Genomic DNA, 20,707 nt, shown 5'->3' with positions numbered 1-20,707 from the left:
TTCCTCAGTTTTATATGCTGATTGCTCTCACACTCAGTATGTAAACAATCACGTAGTTCTGTCCAAACAAATTCTGCTTTTAAGTTCCTACATAGTAACTGGATTAATTTCCAGATTTTTTTAATTATATACAAAAGTCAACAACATCAACCAAGAAATTAATGAAAAACTCTGAGTACTACAGCCCCAAAAAATCATCATATCATTTTGGGAAAGAGGAAAGCACAAAAATATTTTAATACTGTAATACTCTGAAGTTAAAAATTACTTTAAATTATTAATTGTAAAGAAAGGAAGAAACAATACGAAAAGATACAAATACAAGATTCGTTTTCCACTTACAACAGAACTTTAAAAGCAAATATTATCTTAATGAATAGTCAATCACAAGAATGACCTGACTGCTCAAATGATATTGCATTTCAACACTGGTTTGCATTCCCTCAGAATACATACCCATAAGAAAAAAAATGATTAAAAAAAGCCATGTTTAGAAGACAGCTAGAATTTCATTTTGAGGAGCAGAGTAATTTCAAGATAGGCAACATCACCTCGGTTTTGTGAATTTTTTGGTAATTTCCATTCCAAGATATCAGCTTTCGGTCTTTTCCACCTCCTGATACCAACGTGCCATCTCGCAGCATACACAGCGCAAATATCCCACCCTCGTGTGCCCCTTGAACTGCATGGCTTATTCTGTTGGTACCTGGGCAGAAGGAGAAAAGACATTACTACTGAAATAACTGGCTTAATAGCTCGTTCCCCCCCAGGTTTTTTGCTCTATTTCCCTACTACCTTTCAAGAATTATATCTAAACAGTGGTAAAAGTGCTGGATGAAAACACACAAACGCACAGAAGAGGCTGAATTAGTACATCTTAGGATATATTCCCCCATCTCAAAAATGAAAAGAATACATACTCACTCAGTCTAGCTCAAAGTAAAATAGGTTCATTTAAACCTTTCATGGCAGTTTAAGCCAAATTATTTGACATCACATTTGATGTAGTAGCACTACATACCTTATCAACAAAGAAATCATAACCCAGTCACTTGTCATCCTGCAAGGACATTCCACAGCCTCCAGACACTGAACTTGGACTAAAACCTAACTAAGCTACAGATCCTGGTACATCTGGTAGAATGTCCTGAATCACCCTCCAAAAGACCTTGTACTTCTTTATTGGTGAACTTGGCTTGTTCAAGTACTTTCTTAGACTCAAAACAGCCTCAGAACCAACTACATTAGATTAAGTATTTCTAATTTGATGAAGCATTATTATTATGAAGCACAGAGAAATGATTATTACTATTACTATTGCTATTACTGAAATGTGCACCTTGCATCAAAGCTTGGCTAACCTGATGTATAGCACAAATGAGGAACTGATACAAGTTAGGATGAAACAACTGCCTTTTCCTTTATGAATCCCATTTGCTTTCACCCACATCTGTGGATATAATGTGTCAGGTACAATTGATGTCTACTAGGAGAAGTTTTTGCTGAGGGTACTCTGACCTGGTAGAAGCAGCCCTCACTTGAACATAGAGCTCTGAGTCAAAAGTAATGAAGACATAGAAAGTACACTGTACTAGGAGAGAAAAACAAGAACAACATTTTTGCCCAACCCAAAAGAGCTGGCAGAAGGTGAGGAGAACTTGAGCACACTGAGAATTCCCTTTCATTCCTGGGAGAAAGGGCAGAAGAGGTTCCTTGCAGTCTACTGGCATGATGGCAAACTGGCCCCTGAGCGGTGCAATGACTCTGCCATGCCAGCAGCTGCCACTATCTCCCTTGTCTCTTGGCAGTCCAAAATAACAGCAAAGAACAGGGAGATGGGACTATGCAATGTCTAAAATGAAGGAAAAGTGTTTTGTGTCTTGCTTTAAATCACCATAGGAAAAGGGAAGGGGAAATAAAAGAGAAGCCGACTTACAAACACCATATCCACCCCTTTCCTCAAAAGCAGTGTAGAGGTCAAAAGGACAAGGAGAGAACTGGCTAATAGTCCTTGGATGAAAAAAAAGACTGCAAAAACAGCTCAGTAAGGCTCAACTGTGTAACTGATTCACTGGGTTGTCTTCCGGATCTTATACTCTTCGAATATCTTGGGAGAAAGCACTCAGTAAATAAGAAGCAGCTGTCATTCATCTCCCTTCTTTCTTTACTAATAAAGCCTCCTTCAAGGGATTCTCCTTATTCCTATGCATGGCATATCATGCACTAAGCAAACATTTAGGATGTTGCTGCTGTTTGCCCTCTGGCAGGCACTGCCTTCTGCTACCTAAAAAAAAAAGTCTCTTCTTACTAGAAAGTGCTTTTTTAAGAAGTTCTTCCTATCCATCTGTTCTTTCGAAATAAAGCTGAGGAATTCAATTAGATCTGAATATATTTAATTTGACTTCCTAGGAAAACAAATAAAGCTATTTGTTGTCTTTTTAAAAGTGTATGTCAATAGGTATAATTTCTGCAAACAGTAGAATGACAGTACAGGAGACTGGAGATCATCAGTTACATTAATAATGTTTCTTTCTATCACATTCATTAGGAAAAGAATTTTTCCTGCTATTTCTTACATCAGTAAAATGCTGGTATAGCTCTGTGATTCAGTATTTAACCATAGGGAACACATTCTATAGAATTTTTTGCTCTAGCAGTTAGGCATTGATGTTCTTTAGGTTCTTGTAGAGAAGAATTCAGGCACAATCTGCTGGATTAGTCTTAGGAAAGAATTAAAGATAAAACAAAATTTATTCTTCTTAAAATGAACCTCTACACTCCTGTAAAATTTCACAGTGTTTAATATTAAGATTAAAGTTAATAGTGAAGTTTTATCTTACCTTTCCCCCATACCAAAATGTTTCCACTTGAGTCTCCTGTAATAGTATCACCGTTTTCAGAAAAGGTCACACACAGGACAAACTTTGGCTTCTCTTGTTTCTGCGTGGTTATGAAAAATATACACTCACAGCAACACACAACCCATTCATTTTAACTGTAAGCATTTGAGTAATTTAGTTTAGTCTTATACAGCTCTATTATTACTTGAATATGTACACAGGAGTTAAACACATTCCTATGGTCTAAACAGTTAATCTGTGCAAGGGTAAAAAATGCAACAGTGAAGGTTGGTGGCCCAATCCCACAATCTTTAACTGCAAGTTGGGGACAGAGTGAGAAGGCCTGTCAACATTTAACACAAGACCAGGAATGCTTTGAGATAAACCAAATCCCCCAACTACCACATAATCCCAAATACTTTAAGTATTTAGAAATGGACTAAGATGCAAACAAGCTTTATTATTATAATTTTTAACTCCAAAGTTTCTAGGAGAAAAAAATATCACTGGAGAGTTTGGCTATAGTGTAAGATTTATGGAATCATCTTGTGAAAGAGTCCCAGGGTTCAGTAATGGAAATGTTGCTTTGAGACCCTGCATTCAAGATAGTGATAGCAACAAAACAATGAAATGTATAAGGGAACAAAAAATTCCGTAGTAGCGTCTAAGGATATTATTTGCATTCCTTGTTGACAACCTGTGTGTATGACCTCTTCCTCCCTCAAACTAAGAACTATTCTCAACTAGGGCCACCACACTTCTCTGTCTGCAACAACTATCAAGAGTAACAGAGCTAAAACCGAGGGACAAATTTGCCCAAGCAGCTTAGGAGTTAAAAATGCATGGAAAAATAAAATGTAACAGAATTTAAATGCATCATCTCAGCATCTCCTCCTGATTTCACACAAAGTATATTAACTGAGATTGCAAAAAAGTTGTTTTGGCTACACTTGTGAGCCATGACTCCACAAGCAGCTACCTAAGCCCTACTGGAGTTACATAAACACCCCTCATTTGTGCATGCAGCTGCTGTAGACCTTAGTCTGTATTTAAGAACAAAACCAAATCAAATCTTGAAATAAAAATTATATTTTCCAAATAGTGGTCAGCTCAATCTGTATTTGAATTACACATATGTATGTATTTGAGCAGAACAGAGGAAAAGGAAAAAAGACTGATATACACATTTTATGGGGTTTTGCAAATCTTTCCTTTAACAAAATAATAAAAAAACCCTCCAGCATATATTACTCTCTCTGTTTCTGCTTTTGTTTTTGTTTGTTTGTTGGTTTGGTCTTTTGTTTTGGTTTTTTCTGGTTTGTGGTTTTTTTTTGGTTTTTTTTTTGTTTTGGATTTTTAACCTGAGGTAATCACAGAGATTTTAAGGCAATTTTATTTTGTGGGGAGAGGGGGTGTGGTGGGAGCGTGGAGGTGTGTACTACAAAGAATATAGGAAAAAGAAAAACAGCATGATAATTTCATTAGAACACTCGAATGTGGAAGTTTTACCATAACATGAATGCCACCTGAGCTTCTGCAAAATTTCAAGTTTAATAATGATCAGTTGTTTTGATTTACTCAAACCTTACTAACCCTTAACCTGTATGACTGTAACATTACTATAAACATAAAATTAGGGAAATGTTTTATTTTACCTCAAATAATCCTTGCTTTTTAATAAGGGAATTCCCTTCTAGTGTCCAAAAATAAAGGTGTGATTTTCCGCAAGTAACTATTATATTTGTATCAGTAGGGTGAAAATCTGCAGCAAATACAGCCTCATTAGAGCACTTGGAAGGAAAAAGAAAAACATTGTATCAAAATCTAAAATTCAAAGAAAACAAAACTATTACATGGTTCTCTAGTTAGATAAATTGATACTTCTGATTTAAGAAAAATTCTGAGCTATTAATTTACTGACATAGTCTGGAATGCTTTGGTAGAACACTTTGAAGTCAAAGTATTTCATGACTTTATAAGTTAGGATCCAAATTTATCCTTCAAAATCACGTCAGATAATGAAAAGTTCTACACAAAAGATTAGTTTAAGACATTTTGTTTCTGCACTTATTATTACAATCTATGCTGTTATTATTCCTGCCTAGAATTTTCAATTCAATTTTAGAATTACAACAACAGCAAAATTAAAACAAGACAAACTATTAGGATAGTCTCAGAGAGAAAATATTCCCTTTCTTCATTTTCTTTGTCTTTTATAAAGCAAAAACGTTAAAAAGGCACATGAAGTTAAATACAGAAAGACATTTTATGACAAGAAATCCAGATCTACATACAAGCAAGTAGTACAAAATATCTTATTGCAACACCTTGACATCTGCCAGCTTTTCTTCTTTCTGCCAGTCCCACACAGAAAGCACATGGTCATTTGAATCATCCACAGAGCACAGGCTACTTCCTCCATTCTGAAGCAAAACATGGAAAATATTAATGCACCATCCAACCAACATGAGGAACATACAAATGCAAATTCAAAATAAATGCTTCTGAGTAAGTGGAAATATTTATACATATTTACACTTTAACTGTTATACCTTTAGTTATCCGTAGATCTCCATAAAATATAATAATTTATAGAATAATTGAAAAACAGGGCTAAAAAAGGGATCTAGAAAAGGGGCTCTTGCAAACTGCAGACAAATGGCAGGAATGAGGTCTCTACAAACATACAGTGGTAGAAATTCCAAAGGCAAACTATACACTATTATCTAGTTCATTAAGAAAGCTTTTCCTGATAATCATACTGAGTTTCTTTCTTTGCAATTAAAAACAATTATTTCTTCTCAGATCTATATGGACACAGGGAAAAATTTACTTTTCATACTGGTAAAATGGATGAAAATCAGGGAATGTAGTAAGAAATTAGAAAACAACTTATTTCTGACAGGTGTCTTTTTTATAGTTATACCTTCTATCACTCTTTCTAATCTTAATTACCCTAATTCCTTCAGTCTTTCTTCATGCATCATATTTCCTAGACCTTCACTTGTTGGTACCCATTTTTCTGATGTGTGAACCCAGAAGCTGGATGAAGAACTCCAGCCAAGATCCTGCCTGAATGAGGGGCTGACCAACATCTGTCTCAGTAGTGATGGGAACTGCTGCATAATCATCAGATTTTTTTTCAGTACCTATCTGGAAGGAACTTTTTGGACCATTTTTCACTATTTCTTTGGTGTTCTTCCTAGCTGAGTGTACAATGGAACAAACCATCAAGGAATGTCCAACTGCTTTCCAACCCAGGATTTTTTGTATCCTGTTGCTCCTGGCATCAGTTACATTAGTTTTGACTGCAGATGAGCTCGCAGGAACAGATCGAGCAGATCAAACACTCCTCCATCTGCCACCCACAGCACAGCTGCTTATTGCTGCTGCTTGAGCTGAGCCACCCCAAAAGTTTGGGCTATCACAGAGAGAGCCTGTTTGGGGAACAGATCAATTTTGTGGGGAAAAGAAAAGCCAAGAAAACTCTGCTTCATTTTTTTATATATGAGATTGTTTGGTTGTCCCCTGATGAATCAGGCCCGCCATACATATCTCAGACACAGCTACAAAAATAGCTGTGCCAAGTCAACTCAAGAGGTGGGACAGAGACAGGACTGAAGGAAGCAGTACTGCTACAAAATGGGAAGGGATGCTCAGAACAAGCCAAGCTATGAGAGAAATCACAGCATAAAGCAAACACATTAAACATCTGCTTTCTCCTGGCATATGCTAATAGCAATCTTCTGTTATTAAACACCTCTATCTCTCCAGGGAGGTATTAACAGAGCATTTGCTCACTATTCCTTTTTATTTATCCTTCAAAAGGTGATCTTGAACTGCGTTAGCTTTCACCTTTGTATTCCCAACCAGTTCTCCCAACTCACTTCTCTCTTGTCTACTTTCTATAAAACATTGTCATCAATGGATTTCAAATGTTTGTAGAAACTTTCACTGACATACATTTTGCCTAGGGAATACACCATTTAGTCCTCTCTTATTTAAAAATGGTCTCAAGACAACCAGACACCACCACATACTCTGCTTACTCTGTTGTACGTAGAGGGCTTTGAGACTTGCACGTGTCAGGTCTCAGACTCGTGTTTTTATATGGGACTTGAATGCTGCCTGTATCAGCACATGGTTTAATTTTTTACCTCTCTGATAGATTAGAATTCTAAGGATGGTGCCAAAAGGCCAACAACAGGATTCTACTTCTTTACAATCCTTTATCCATATGCCTTTGTTGTTTTCAAGCAAAATGTTTTGCTTCTCCCATGGGAGCTTCCACTTTTTAAAGGTCTTTAATCAACCCTTTTTGGGCACAGCAAGGTGGTAAAAAGATGCAGAGAGAGTAACTTTCTCATGTGGGAAGAAACAGAATAAGATGATTCAAGACAATTAAAGATACTGAAATTTTAAGTACACAAGTATTTCTGCAACTGCTTGTCCACGAAGAAATTAATTGCAGATTATTTTAAGCACAAGATAGATCTCTGAGACTGCTGAGATATTGTTAACTTTAATAGCAACCTAAACTGTTGGAAAAAATGGATTGCAAACCTTCCTCCTCTAGAGAGGAACCAGAAAGTAGACAGGAAGTTTTTTTTGATCAAGGAAGTTAAATTTGAAAGACTTCAAACACCTTTCCAGCAAAGAGTCTTCATATGACTATTCATTTACTTACAGATTTAGAAAAAGCAATGCAAGTGACAGCTCGGTCAAAAAACCCCATTCCGATGACATGCAGCGTATTCAGAGTTACAGAGTCCCAGACACGCACGTGTGGTGGTAATTGCTGTAAAAGACACATAAAAAAATCAACTGAAACAATGATGGCAAAAAATCATCAGGGTTTTAAAAAATGAGAATGCGTCTGAAAAAACCCAAAATATTTTATCAAAATTTAAGGTATGAAAATTATCAGAACTTCTCTAGAGTCACCCGTGTAAGCACAGATACACTACAAACAGTTTGTTGATTACTGTATCTAGGACCAATCTCTGGGACTGGCTGTCCAGAGTGTACAGCACATCAGGTCTCACTGATCTCAGTTTGTTCACTGAAGTTAATGGCCACTGAGATATTCTTCATGAAGTGAAAACTATTGATGACTTTGTGACGTGGGACTTACTGGCAAGTCCAGGAACAGTTTAAACTGTACCAACTGAGATAATTCTGGTAAGTGTCAAAGAGCAAGTGCAAAAAGAAGCTTAAAAATTTCTAAAATGTTATTAATTTCAATGTCATAAAAATGGCTGGGGAAAAGAACTGTATCTTCAGACTCTTCTTTGCAACCGTAATCAAAATGAGATTGGTTTTTGTAAATAAAATTCCAGGCATACATGCTGGCCCAAGATCAACTCCCTGGGAAAGCTCCGTGGTGCTCCCTCCCTCCCTCCCTCCCTCGTTTCCCTCGGCCTTTGGCTCCGAGAGCAGGTTCGGCGGCAGCGCTGCCTCCCAAATCCACCAGGGGGCGGCCCCGGGAAGCACTTGCTGATGGAGTTTAATCTTAAACACAGCCAGGAGTTCAACACAGAACCATCAACCCTCAACCTCGGCAGGAAAACAAGGGCCATGCTTTATTTCCCTTATTTTCCCATCCATTTGAACGGAAATGAATAGGCTTTATTACCATATCAGAAAAAAAGCGACAACCATCAGTCTTTCTTGCTCATAAGTAGCAAAACTGTCCTTCAACATAAGTATATATATTAAAAAAAAAAAAAAATCAAGGCCACAACAGTACCTCAGTTATATAAATGGCTTTGATGTAAGTTTACCTATATAGCACATTCCTCTCAAGCATAGCCATCAGACCTTTAAATTTTATTTCACAAACACAATGGTAATTGTATTTATGAAGTTAAAAAATAAACGCCAGAGACTTCTCTGATACACAATAAAAATTATTAGTTTATGTTACTCAGCTAAGTTACCTTTACATAAACTTTATATTGCACAACTGGGATTTTGTTTTCCTCATTGTCCTCACTTTGACTGGGATTGAGTTATATTTTTTTGTAGTAGCTGGTAGAGAGCTATGTTTTGGATTCAGTATGAGAATAATGTTGATAACATAGATGTTTTAGTTGTTGCTGAGCAGTGCTTACCCTAAGTCAAGGACTTTTCAGTTTCCCGTGCTCTGCTAGTGAGGAGCTGCACAAGAAGTTGGGAGGGAGCACGGCCAGGACAGCTGATCCAAACTGGCCAAAGGGATATTCCACACCACAGAACATCATACCCAGTATATAAACTGGGGGTGTTGGCAGGGAGGGGCCAATCACTGCTGGGGGACAGCAGGTGATGAGCAACTGTATCACACTCCACTTATTTTTCTTGGGTGTTATTTCTCTTGTTTTGTTGTCTTTATTATTGTCATTATTATTTTATTACAATATAACAGTAATCATTATCATCATCATCTGTTCTTATTTCAAACCACAGGATTTACACTTTTTCCAATCCTCCTCCCCATCCCACTAGAGGGTGGGATAGGTTGGGTGAGTGGTTGTGTTGTACTTAATTGCTAGATGGGGTTAAATCACAACACTCAGTTAGCATATTGATAATCTGGTTTTTATACTAAAATTCTTTGTTGGTATCTACCAAAAATTTTCAATAGTTTGGTTGTGACAACAGCTGCATACTCTGCTGAGTAACTTTGTCCTCATGGTTTTCCTGCCTCTGCTTGTCCCCATTCTTTCTCACTTTTCTTAGCTCTTTGGAGCAATGTTCATCCTACTCTGTTCAAATAAATTCCTAGCCTAAAGCTAAGCTTATGATAACACAGGTAATAACAAAGAGAAAAATATTCTTGCTTAGATGATGGCAAAAGCAAGAGTTTATTTTTTTCAGCAAACAACCCAAAGCCATTCTTATTTGTAGTTTGGTTTGGTAGCTGTGATCAGAAATTAAGTTGTATTCTGTACAATTTAATCTCCTCCTTTTCTCCACATCCATCTGCCCTCTCAGGTCTCCTTTGTAGCTTTATCCCTCCATACCTCTCAGAGACCAGCTCCAAGTTTACCTTCAGTCTAAGTCATGGGAGAAGAAACCACTGACCAATCTTGACAATGGAACTGGGTGACTGTGATAGAGTGCAATAGGCACTCTAAAATTAAGTTTTGCTTCTGTTCAGTCCAAAAATGTAAGACCAATTTAACTGCAACATGAAAAGAATATAGTATGTATCTTCTTAATAACATATTCTTATAAAATATATGCAACTATACATCAGCAAAGTGGTCACTCACTTTCCCATCCTTGGATGTCCCTGCAACTTGACCTGTTGCTATAGTGATCCTATCAGGATGAACAGCCAGGCTAAAAAAGAAAAGAAGGAGAGGCCAAACTTAAAGCCATTTACTATCTAGTTCATCAAACTATTACTTGAGTTTGTAATAAATAGCCCTGTTTTAGTCACATAAAGCACACAGTATACATGTAAACTTCTTAAAAATATAAAAACAGAACTGTTAAAGCAATTGTCATTCCCTCGTATTCAAAAAACTCTTCTTCCCTTATGAACAAGGCAGTAATTTGCTTAAGTCCTAATACCTCAAAACATGTATCAAACAAGCTCCAGGATTCACCTCCCCTAGGTTTAAATGAGTGCAGTGTGTAAGGAGTTTTCAGTTTGAGCTACTTATCGAACTTCAGCTGTCTTAAACAGTGGTTGCAGAGATCTGGTCAGTCCCATAAATGTTGTCTAGTGACAGTCCTCCAGAGCAAATAGTTGTATCCAGTCAAACAACGCTCTTCAGACTGTATGACCAGATAATCAGTGACTTTTACAGGGAGACACCAACTTCCTCTAATGCTTTTCAAAAGGTAAAAAAGTCCTTTAGTAAGAAAGGATACAGAAATTGAGAATTTTGATTCAAAAATTAAAACTGAGGTTCTAAAAACTATGATCAATGTTAATTAATGCCTCTAAGAAAAAGCAACCTAAAATTTTTCATAAAGCCTGGAGTACAGTCTATTTTTGCCCTAAAATCCTCTAAATTATTTTTTCATTGCAGCTGCTTTGCATGCAATTCTAGAGGCCAAGTACCCTACAAAATGAACTGTGGCAATAATTCATCTTTAAATGAAGAAAGGTATCCTCTTTCCAATAAACCTGAAAGCTTTGAAATATCTAAAGAGATAGAAAATTTGAAAGAAAGAAATGAGATGGAACAGGTCCAAGGTAAAAATCTCCTTGGAAAACAACCAGATTATACTAACAATTCAATTCATGAAACATGCTCACAATTCAAGCAAATTCAGTTGTCAGGTCTATTTCTGACTTTGAGGGAAAACAGGTGTTTCATAATGCCTCATCTGAAGAAAGGATGTCAAACTCATTTCATACATTTGGGCCCATCAGATAATCCAGGTGCTCTTTTTCAGCTACACTCTGCAAACAGACTGATACCATCAAGATAAACCATATGTTTATTCAGATTTCAATCTAATGAAAGTGATATTTGCTGATATCTAGTATCCTCTGAGCTTCGACACAGTTAAATCGCTTTGAAGCCCAATCATGCATGGCAGCAGACAAATCAGGCTGCTCAAGACTGGTTTATTAGGTTAGATTGAACCTAAAGAGCCTCTTCCTGGCACTCAGGCTCTTGTGAAGGGCAATAATTCAATCCTATGTAAAAAAGGGAAAGGAGCAGATTCCAAGGAAGTTAAAGTTCAATCAGCCTAAAAGAAGAGTAATGAAAATGAGTGTATCTATCCCAAATAATGTTTTATGAAGAAAACAAGAATACTTATTAGGTGACTTACCACTTCACATCATCATTATGACCAGTGTAATGCCTCTGAAGTTGCTCTTCAACATTGAATAACACAACTACAGACGCGATGAAATACACGGTTTCGCCCGTTGGAAGAAGATAGAGATTACTGCGACAGTCCCGACCCCTATATCCATAGCTAGTGTGTTGGTCAAGCTGCAATAACATTATTTACCAATGAAGAACTTTAAAAATAAGAAAAAACAAGATGGAATCTCTGCCCTTGTAGTCTGCATCTCTCAGTTTGAGCACAGCTTTATCACTTGACAACCTTCAGAACTATCTCCCTTACTACAGTAGAGAGTTAAAGTATTTTACACACTTTAAAACCTACTTATCCTACAGAAAATCCATGGTAAAGAATACAGGAATTTGTAGACATACTACCCCTTTAGTATCCTCTGGAATTTGTTAAATACCAGACTAAGGCAATGTTAATTTTGTCCCAGGTGTATTTACTATTTACACTGCTTGACTAATTAAAATAAAAATTTAGACTTGATGGAAATGCTAACAAGTCATTCAGCACATCTCCCTGCATTACAGGAGGATTGATTGCATTACCCTGTGTGCAGGTTGATTGATTTCATTATTGTGGACATGACCAGCCAGATGGATACAAACCATAAAAGGGTTACATCATCCGTTCCAATTTATTTTTGTAGTATTTAAAAGGCAGTGGCCCAGATTCTGATGCTAGTCATATCAACATGAATCTAAAATTAATTCAATGAAATAACTCATTTAGACTGAATGTTAATTCAGCCAAATTATGTAGTTTTATTCTTTTGAAGAGTCATTAGGGACTACAACTATTTTGGCTTTCCTTTTTTTATGGTAACAAAAAGAAACAGCATTAGCAGAATCTTGGCAAAACAGAATTGCATTCTAATGCAGTCAATATGGAGAAACTGGCTGTGAAAAATGTATAGAGAGATAATGGAACCCCAATTACACGATATAAAAAAAGATACTTGTGCACTATTCTCTACAGTCAATGATAACCCACTCAAACTAAAATAGTCATGTTAAAGTTGTTGAAATCATAAGGTCAATAGTTCTTTTATTTAAATTCCTATTTTAGAAGAAACAGCTTGCTGGTTTTTTCTAATAAACACAATAGTACTAGTGCTGCATGCCCAGTCATCAAAGTGTGAATTCAGAAATAGAGCTTTTAGACTCCTCAATTGAAACATTTCAGCAAAGTTACTTCAAGAATATTAAAGAGATGAGATATTAAAATTGAAGACATTGAAACAATCAATATCTTCAATTACATAGAATTTACTATCAATTTTGAAGCTGTCTGTGAAGGTTAGTGTTACTATTCTAAATTGTTGGACAATGCTTTATTTGTTTAAATTTATTTCTCTCTCTAAGGCCAGATACTATTACCAACTGAAGCAAACATAATATTTCCCTAGTTCAAGAACACATAATCAAATTTATAGCGAACCAGCAGTTGAAGTTGGCAAAAGGAGAACTTCTTAAAAAAGTGAAGCAAAAACATTACACAGACATTCATTAGGAATAAATCTCAGTGCATAAAAACAGCTACTAAAAGGGAAAGATTACATTCTTTAGGGAAAATCTTCTTTCTTTACTATTTGTCCTATGGAGAACAATGCTGCATTCAACCCTTCACATGACTGCTGTTGTCAAACACTCAGTTTCTTTCTATCAGCCTTTTTTCTCAGATGCAAACTCCTGGGGTTGATCCCTGCATCTCCTCACTGTTTCCCACACTCGGATTTGGTGGCTTCAACTTGGATTTGGTGAGCTGGCACTTCAGGGAATGTTACCTTGACCTTTTCCTTTCATTTGGCCTGCACTTTTTGTTTCAAACCTCCTGCTTGCCAAATGAGTTGCTCTCAAATGGATGTGGGCAAGCCACTGCTCCCGCCCTGATGTCCCTAGTGCTGATTTCTCACTCGAATTTTCCACCTCTGCTCCAGCCCTCCCTCACACTTCATCAGTCAGCATTTCTGTTTCTTTGTGACTGAATATATATTATGATATATCAAAGGTTTGAACCGTTTTCAGCTTACCCATAACTGCAATACCCCTTTATGGTTCTGGTATGCCCTGATTTCTACACACATTAGCTTTTCTTCCTTCTGTTTCTTGTTGTAGTCTGCTTTGCTCTTTCCATTTGTCCACCCCATCTCCAATATCTTGTTTCCCTATCTCCATTCCTACATTATAGAGCATTTCTGGCTATAATCCCACAGCCAGGCTCATTTGTCTGCTACAAAGATATTTTCTCCTACTTGAGTTCTGTTACCCTTCAATGAAACAGCACAGCTTCTCCAACTCAACTGGAATGAATGCCTTCAATACTGGTTGGTTTTCTGCTGTCTTTGTGTTTCTCCTTAAATTATTTTATTCTCCTGCCCACAGCTTTTCTTCTCATTGTTACAGTCTGTAAATTTGGCATTACCTTCTCCCTCTTTTTTTTAATACTTCATATACCTTGTCATCGCTGTAACTTTAAGTATGGATATAATGACTGGGTTTAACTGAAAATAAATTAGAAACTGAAAAAATTAGCACAATATTTTTGGAAAAATTTGCCCCCCCCCCTCAATAACCATTTAGGGTTAGATCATTTTATGAATTCATATCTCTTCTATTCATATACAACTTTTATAGATAGGATTCTGCTGGGTATACAGACACACACCTGGAAGGACATAGGAATATTCAAACTAAAAATAATAGTCCATCTGGCAAATAACCAGTCATTTAAATAAGCTTAAGTGAGAAACTAATGAGTCTGAAATCATGACCTACTCTAATTATAATTTCTTATAATAGTCTGAAATATTGGCTTCAGGTTCCACCTACACACTGTTAATGACAATCTCTTTTGTTTCATGGCTGGGGTTTTGTTGTTTCAGCAAACATTCTAACACTTTCCCCTGTATCATCCTTAGCCTCCTGAAGCAAGGGGTTCCTTGCAACTGTAAAAAGATATAATTCAATTCTGTTGTGATACATGGTGAGAGCCTGTACAACAATTATATGGTAAAATGCTGCAAGCAGCATTTATCATTCTAATCTCACCTGGTTTATTAATTTTGTGGATTTTTTGTCTTTTTAACTCATCTTCATTTATTTGTGTATGCATTACCTATGCAGTTCCAGCAGACTGGGATAGAACCTACAGGCTCAGCTGCAACAGGAATAATAAGAATGGTTACTAAATCTGTCATTAATCTCTTGTGAATACAAAGAGACTTTTGGAAACTCTCTGAATATTCTGAAACCACATGCAGTTCTATTTATACAACTTCTAAAAAGACTATATGGCCCCTGTCTTCTTTTTTATAAAGACAAAGTAACTTCCTATTTGCACTATTTGGGACCAAAAAAAAGTCTTTTTCTTAAAATAGAATACCTTATGAAGACTTCATCTCTCTAAAGTTAATGAATATTACAAATAGACACTTATCTTGTTGTGTTTATATTTTATCTTGAATCATCTATTATATAACATTATACAAAAATGAAATGTCATTTTCTCTTTTCAATAAAAAATATATTTTATCATTATACTTAAAAGTGAAACGTGAAAATTTCTGTATGTAATGAAACACTGATCTCTTTCAAGGTAGAATTCCCTAGTTATGTCCACTCATGGAAGCCAGTGGAAGACTCTGGTTGTTCAACATTTACAGTGTTTAAACACACTTTAAAATATAAATTCAAATATTATTTAAAATGATATTTTATTAATTTTATTGCTAAGCACCTATCTGTTGCAAAGCACTACTCAATTGAGGGCTTACTCAAGCACTGAAGTTGAATGCAGCATCCTCTTAAGGACAATGGTGCACATTTTATAAAACAGTTTAAAATGATAAATTAATGCTGAGAATCAGAGAAAACCTGAGCTTGTTTTATGCATACTGTAATTAATAATCACAGCTCACTACATTCTTGGGATATGCCTAGTTTAATCTTTGTCTAATTAGCATGCTTCAGACTTAACCTTCAGGCAACATTTAAGCAAAATCTTTCTTAAGCTGCCACCCTGTACTTCACAAGGTGAAGAACAGCAGCCCCAACAAATTAACACCTATTTTCAATTGAATGTCGTTTCACTGATTAAATGAACCCTATGACCTTAATTCCGCTATACCCGAGCTCGAAAAGTTATTTAACCCAAATCATTAAGGAATGATTGATTTCCAGTAGTCTTCCAGCACAGAAAGGATACACCCATTCCAGTTTAAGTCTCTTGGCTGGTAGTTCTACTTTTGCTTCCAAACTGTAAGATTCCACTTGCTCTTTGGGCATGTACATGGTAACAGGACGTCCACGAAGAAACATTTTTACGTATCCTTCCTCTACAAAAGGTCAAAAATGTTTAATGTTACACAAAAAAAGCCATCGGGGGAGAATTCTAGTGCTCCTCCATCCCTTCCCACATAACAGCTTGGTGCATTACAATTACAGAATGGCATGCAATCTCAGAAATTTAGCAGGTTGTTTTATCCTAAATAATAATCACTAAGCAGATTTTTTTAAAAACATATGAAGTCCCTTTCCCTTTAAATATTCTGAGTAGCAGAATTAGAACTAAACAATGTCATGAGAACTACAAAACTGAAAGGTCTGAAATAGAAACTTTTTTTGCTGAAAAATAATATTACAATATTACATTTTTTAAAATATTAAAAATGAAGGGGAATACATCAAAGATTACAATTAACGCAGAAATGCCACTTAAAATTAATTTTATTTGTTAATCAATGTTTACAGTTGAGCATCAGCATCTAAATTATTTTCCAACACTCAGTTGCATTCTTTGCATCTCAGTGTAAAGATACACTTTACACTTGATACAGTGCTAGAGATACATTCGAAATAAGAAACACAAACAATTAGTAAGAGGAATCATGCTGATGTACATGCAGAAAAGATATGTGCTTCAAGAATTACTAAACATTGAAAAAGGAATGACAACAATGACAGCACATTAAAAGAAAGGAAAATGACATACAGGAGAGAAGCTACAAAAAATTGGCTGACAAAAGTAAACATTTCTAGAAGAAAATACTAAAAGTAATGTGTTGAACTGGTAAGAAATATTTTTGGGGGAGAAAAGCAGGGATTAATAACAGATCTGGAAGTACTGACTTGGGGACTTCATGGGGCTTATAAAACTAGGAGATCTGGGAAATGCCATGAAGGTCTGACTAGGACTTTTGGGAAGTGGCAAGGCCAAAGTGGGTGTCCTGTGAACTTCTGATGAAGTTTGTCCAGATTCAGAACGTGCTGGCTCTTGCTGCTCCATCGGCAGATCAAGGGGTTCAGCCTTGTTCTCATGCGAATCAAGCAGTTTTGGAGTCAGTGACATCTGTAGAGTTACTAGACAGAATAATCGTGGGCACAGAGGAAATGGAAGGGCAAAAGTAACAAAAATCATGTAAATGAAAAAAATTATACAATTTAGGACTGTTAAAATTATGCTATGAATTGTTAAGTATCATTACAACTATACGATTATTTTTTTTAATTTGAAAACTAAGGCTTTATTTTAATTGGAAAAATGCATATGCTACAAATCCTGACTAAATCAATAAAAATTATTGGTTGAACAAATAAACATCATAGCTACGCTGTATTACCTAAATGTGTATTTTGCCTTTAGACTAACTCACATGGGAAAGAGATCTACCTGATCTGTCACAGTAAAGTTACAGCTAGGTCTCTCTAGCTTCATTTACAGAATTTGGACATAAAATGAAAACAACAGAAAACTTAATGCTAAAAAGAAGTGATAATAATGGTGAAATAATGATGACAGAAGGTTGGAACTTCGAGATGCCTGTTGAAAATGACAGAATATTGGAATTGTTTCTAAAAGACTACTCCAATAGATCCGTATTGGAAAATAAAATAGAGGGCAGAGCATTAAATAGCAAAGCATTACAGCACTATTTGTATGCGCATGCAGCATCTATTTAATGAGCCTGAAACACATGCCAATACTGCTGATGCTGGTGCACTGGAAGTCAACAGATTTTCAGCAGCGACAACTACTGACTTATCAAAGACTGGGAATGAAGGAAAGTTTAATTCACTGAGCTGCTTTTCTCACCTGAAGCTTACAACACTCCTAAAACTTGCATTTAGCTATCTACAGTGGAACCATTTGACCTAATCACTCAAGACTAGGAAACAGCAAGTATATACTAGAAAGTATAGTAAACTAAGTATATTATGACAAGCATATAAGTTACACCTTCAGAATGCGTGTGTGTCTCTTTCTGCTAACTATAAAGAGGAACTTAGGCTGACTAGGTCAGGCATGGGGCACAGAACTCATACCGTGTATTTATTTCTACCTTTTGGTAATAATAATTCCATTCATTCCATTCACAATTCCAATAATTTTTGTTCCTATTCCAGATATATTATCTACACAATCAATCAATTTTCATCATTTTCTTTGTACTTTTCTTAACTAAGTTTTTAAGACAGAGAAGTTCTAAACGTGAAGATATAGATGTAAAGACAGACAATCAATCAAACTACAAAGACAGACCAAAGGTGAAACTTTTAGACAAATGTATCTTTTACATCTGCAGTTTTGTAAATTTGAAATTGTTGTTGCAAAAATTAACAGTTACTGAACTAAAATAAGGCACATGAATGCCAGTAGGATCTGCAAAGGAGACCACCACTGACTGCAGGTATAGATTTGTACAAAGAATACACAGAGGTAGAGACTCTCTAAAAGAACTTTGCCTTTAGAACAAACATGTTTTGCTTTATGAAATTTTACATGTATTGCAAAGTTGAAAGATGCTGATTAGTGGAAAAACTGTTAGGATATAGCTATCTCTAAAAAAGCAGATAAATCTGTGATTATACCACAGATATAAACATGCATCCAAAATGTGCATATTTACACTACCATTTAACTAAAACTTTAGAAATCAATATGATTTGTTTACCGAATGTAACTCTGTTTTATGACATTGAGCAAAAAGCACTGAGAAATTAGTTGGAGGCCTAGGTCTGTTTATTCAACATTCAGAAAAACTACAGCCTACTCAGTAAGAAAAAGCAAGGGAAAAACCAAGGCTTCTACGACCATGTTAGGCTAACAGCGAAACAGCCAACAAAGGGGCAAATTCTATATGCATTTCAGCAGAAGTGCAGAATGCCATTTCAAACACAGTGAACATCCACGTGTTGCCATATAGCTCTCTCAACATTTTTTTTTTCTGATTCAAATTCTTCAGTGTAAATCCACAGAAATGTAAATTATAACCCGTTATTATGATTAAAGTGAACCCGAGGGTTATAATTTCAGTAGACTGTATAATGAATGGCACAATATTTTTGTTTAATTCAAAAGAACTAGATGTTTTAACATTGCAAAATGCGCACAAGTTGGAGAACAGCTGTTTACACATGGAGCTTTTATCCCACCAGAACCATTTTGCTTCGAGAGCTATGAGGTTTTGGAAGTGAAGCCTACCTTTGCAGTGTGTCACACGGCGCTTCCCTTGTGATTACAGAGACAGAGACAGAAGGGCTAGATAAAGATGTGTTTGAATACAATAAACTCACTAAATACTTGCTCTACGGGCTGTCCAGTCGTATTCTGCTACAGGCTAACCTGGGGCTTGACAAAACTCTGAGCCATACGTTGGGAATTACTTTCTAAACCCTTTTCCTCAGCTAGGGGCTCTGTTTAGTTCTACCACTAAAATACTAGCTTAAGCTCCATTATGCAACTATATACTTCAGTAAAATACCAAGTATAACCTTCTTTAAAAAATTATTAAATTCAGTAGGAATTTTGTCCAGGTGAGAAGGACACCCGGGTAGTGTCACATCTGTTTAATTACTTATCTTTACTCATGGGAAAAGTATCAGAAGTAAAAATATTCCAAACACCTTTGCTTACATGGTGTAAGGGAAGGAGAAATGTTAGGCAAGGAAAGTATACTCTGTGCAAATCAGAAGTTTTCTGTTTCTAAACCAACAGTTTCCATGGAAGGGACATGAACTGTGATTATATTGTCACAAGAGACTTAAGGGCTTACTTAGTTTCATGTATTATTGCCTTCAACATCAGTTACACTAAACCTCGAAGTATGGCTTAAGAGCTTTGTTGGATGCTGATCAGTCAAGGCAGTAAACAAAAGATCTTGAACTTTTTCAGCTCAATGTATGGTTACCGTCACAGAACTAGGCATAGAAATAATATGATACATCTGATAAATTAACAGGGCTCTTTTCCTTCCTTGTTTTGTTAAAATAAATCTTTATTTTAGTTGTCCTTGGTTTTCCAGAACAAAAATAACTCTTATATGTACTATTCAGTTTCATATTTTTATTAAGATTTTTCTAAAGTTTTAACTGTCTAATGACAAGGACAAACTCTGCTTTCACTTTTATCTACTATTTCACTTTCAAATCTTTTAGCAGGGATAATACATAAGTAGGAAAATTTAAGTGCTTTTCAAATTAAAGACAGACTACCAAAACTGTAGTAACAAAACACCCTTTTATTTGTAATTTCAGAAATTATAGTATAAGGCATTGGGACAGATGTGGCGTTCTTCAACAGTTGTAGAGAGCTCCCTTTTATGATTAAATTAACATGACAGCATCATAGCTGGAACTTTGCACTGCTTTAATTACTAAAACCTTAATATTGCTTTGAAAGGGAAGACATATGTGAGGTAAGAAAACACGGCCTTTTTTGTTCTTGTCTTCTTACAAAGAAGAACTGTAAAATAAGCCTATTGGGTCAATTAAAACTAGAGCAGACTGATCAGCTTGTTAAAAATACGTCATCAGCAGCCTGTAAGTATCATGTTTAGATTTCCAATCATAGTTTCTAGGCATCCACAGAAGTGGGAAGGGGGGAGGAAAACCCAAACAAAAAGCTCTAATATGTTATCACAGTTGTTATCTGCTTAAAAATTTTAAAAAGTTCCTACCTGCACTGAACATTGGTTCCTTGGGTTTGCTGCGAAAATAATGAAGAAATTACTATTTAAAAAGCATGCACATACATTCTGTACAGAAATGTATCAATATAAAAAT

At 35.9% G+C, this 20,707-nt stretch overlaps 1 protein-coding gene across 12 annotated transcripts in view; it reads right to left on the bottom strand.

Annotated features, from left to right (window-relative positions):
* Positions 1–20,707, bottom strand: part of EML1 (EMAP like 1) — a 125,451-nt gene that overhangs the window by 14,052 nt on the left and 90,692 nt on the right. For 6 of the 12 annotated variants that reach the window (XM_018082540.2, XM_018082541.2, XM_018082545.3 and 3 more), the window contains 10 exons: positions 20,602–20,630; positions 19,128–19,154; positions 15,852–15,981; positions 11,619–11,768; positions 10,097–10,166; positions 7,528–7,638; positions 5,168–5,263; positions 4,496–4,630; positions 2,841–2,940; positions 552–706 (listed from right to left, as the gene is read on the bottom strand). In XM_018082540.2, coding sequence (XP_017938029.1) covers positions 552–706; positions 2,841–2,940; positions 4,496–4,630; positions 5,168–5,263; positions 7,528–7,638; positions 10,097–10,166; positions 11,619–11,768; positions 15,852–15,981; positions 19,128–19,154; positions 20,602–20,630 — 1,003 coding nt within the window. The other 6 variants (XM_018082546.3, XM_018082549.2, XM_008930151.3 and 3 more) reach the window with 3 other exon arrangements.

This window comes from Manacus vitellinus, unplaced genomic scaffold, assembly GCF_001715985.3.
Source record: "Manacus vitellinus isolate BGI_N305 unplaced genomic scaffold, ASM171598v3 scaffold_6_pilon, whole genome shotgun sequence".
Taxonomy (NCBI): Eukaryota; Metazoa; Chordata; class Aves; order Passeriformes; family Pipridae; genus Manacus; species Manacus vitellinus.
Note: the sequence above shows the minus strand (reverse complement) of the source record. Positions and strands in the feature narration are given on the sequence as shown.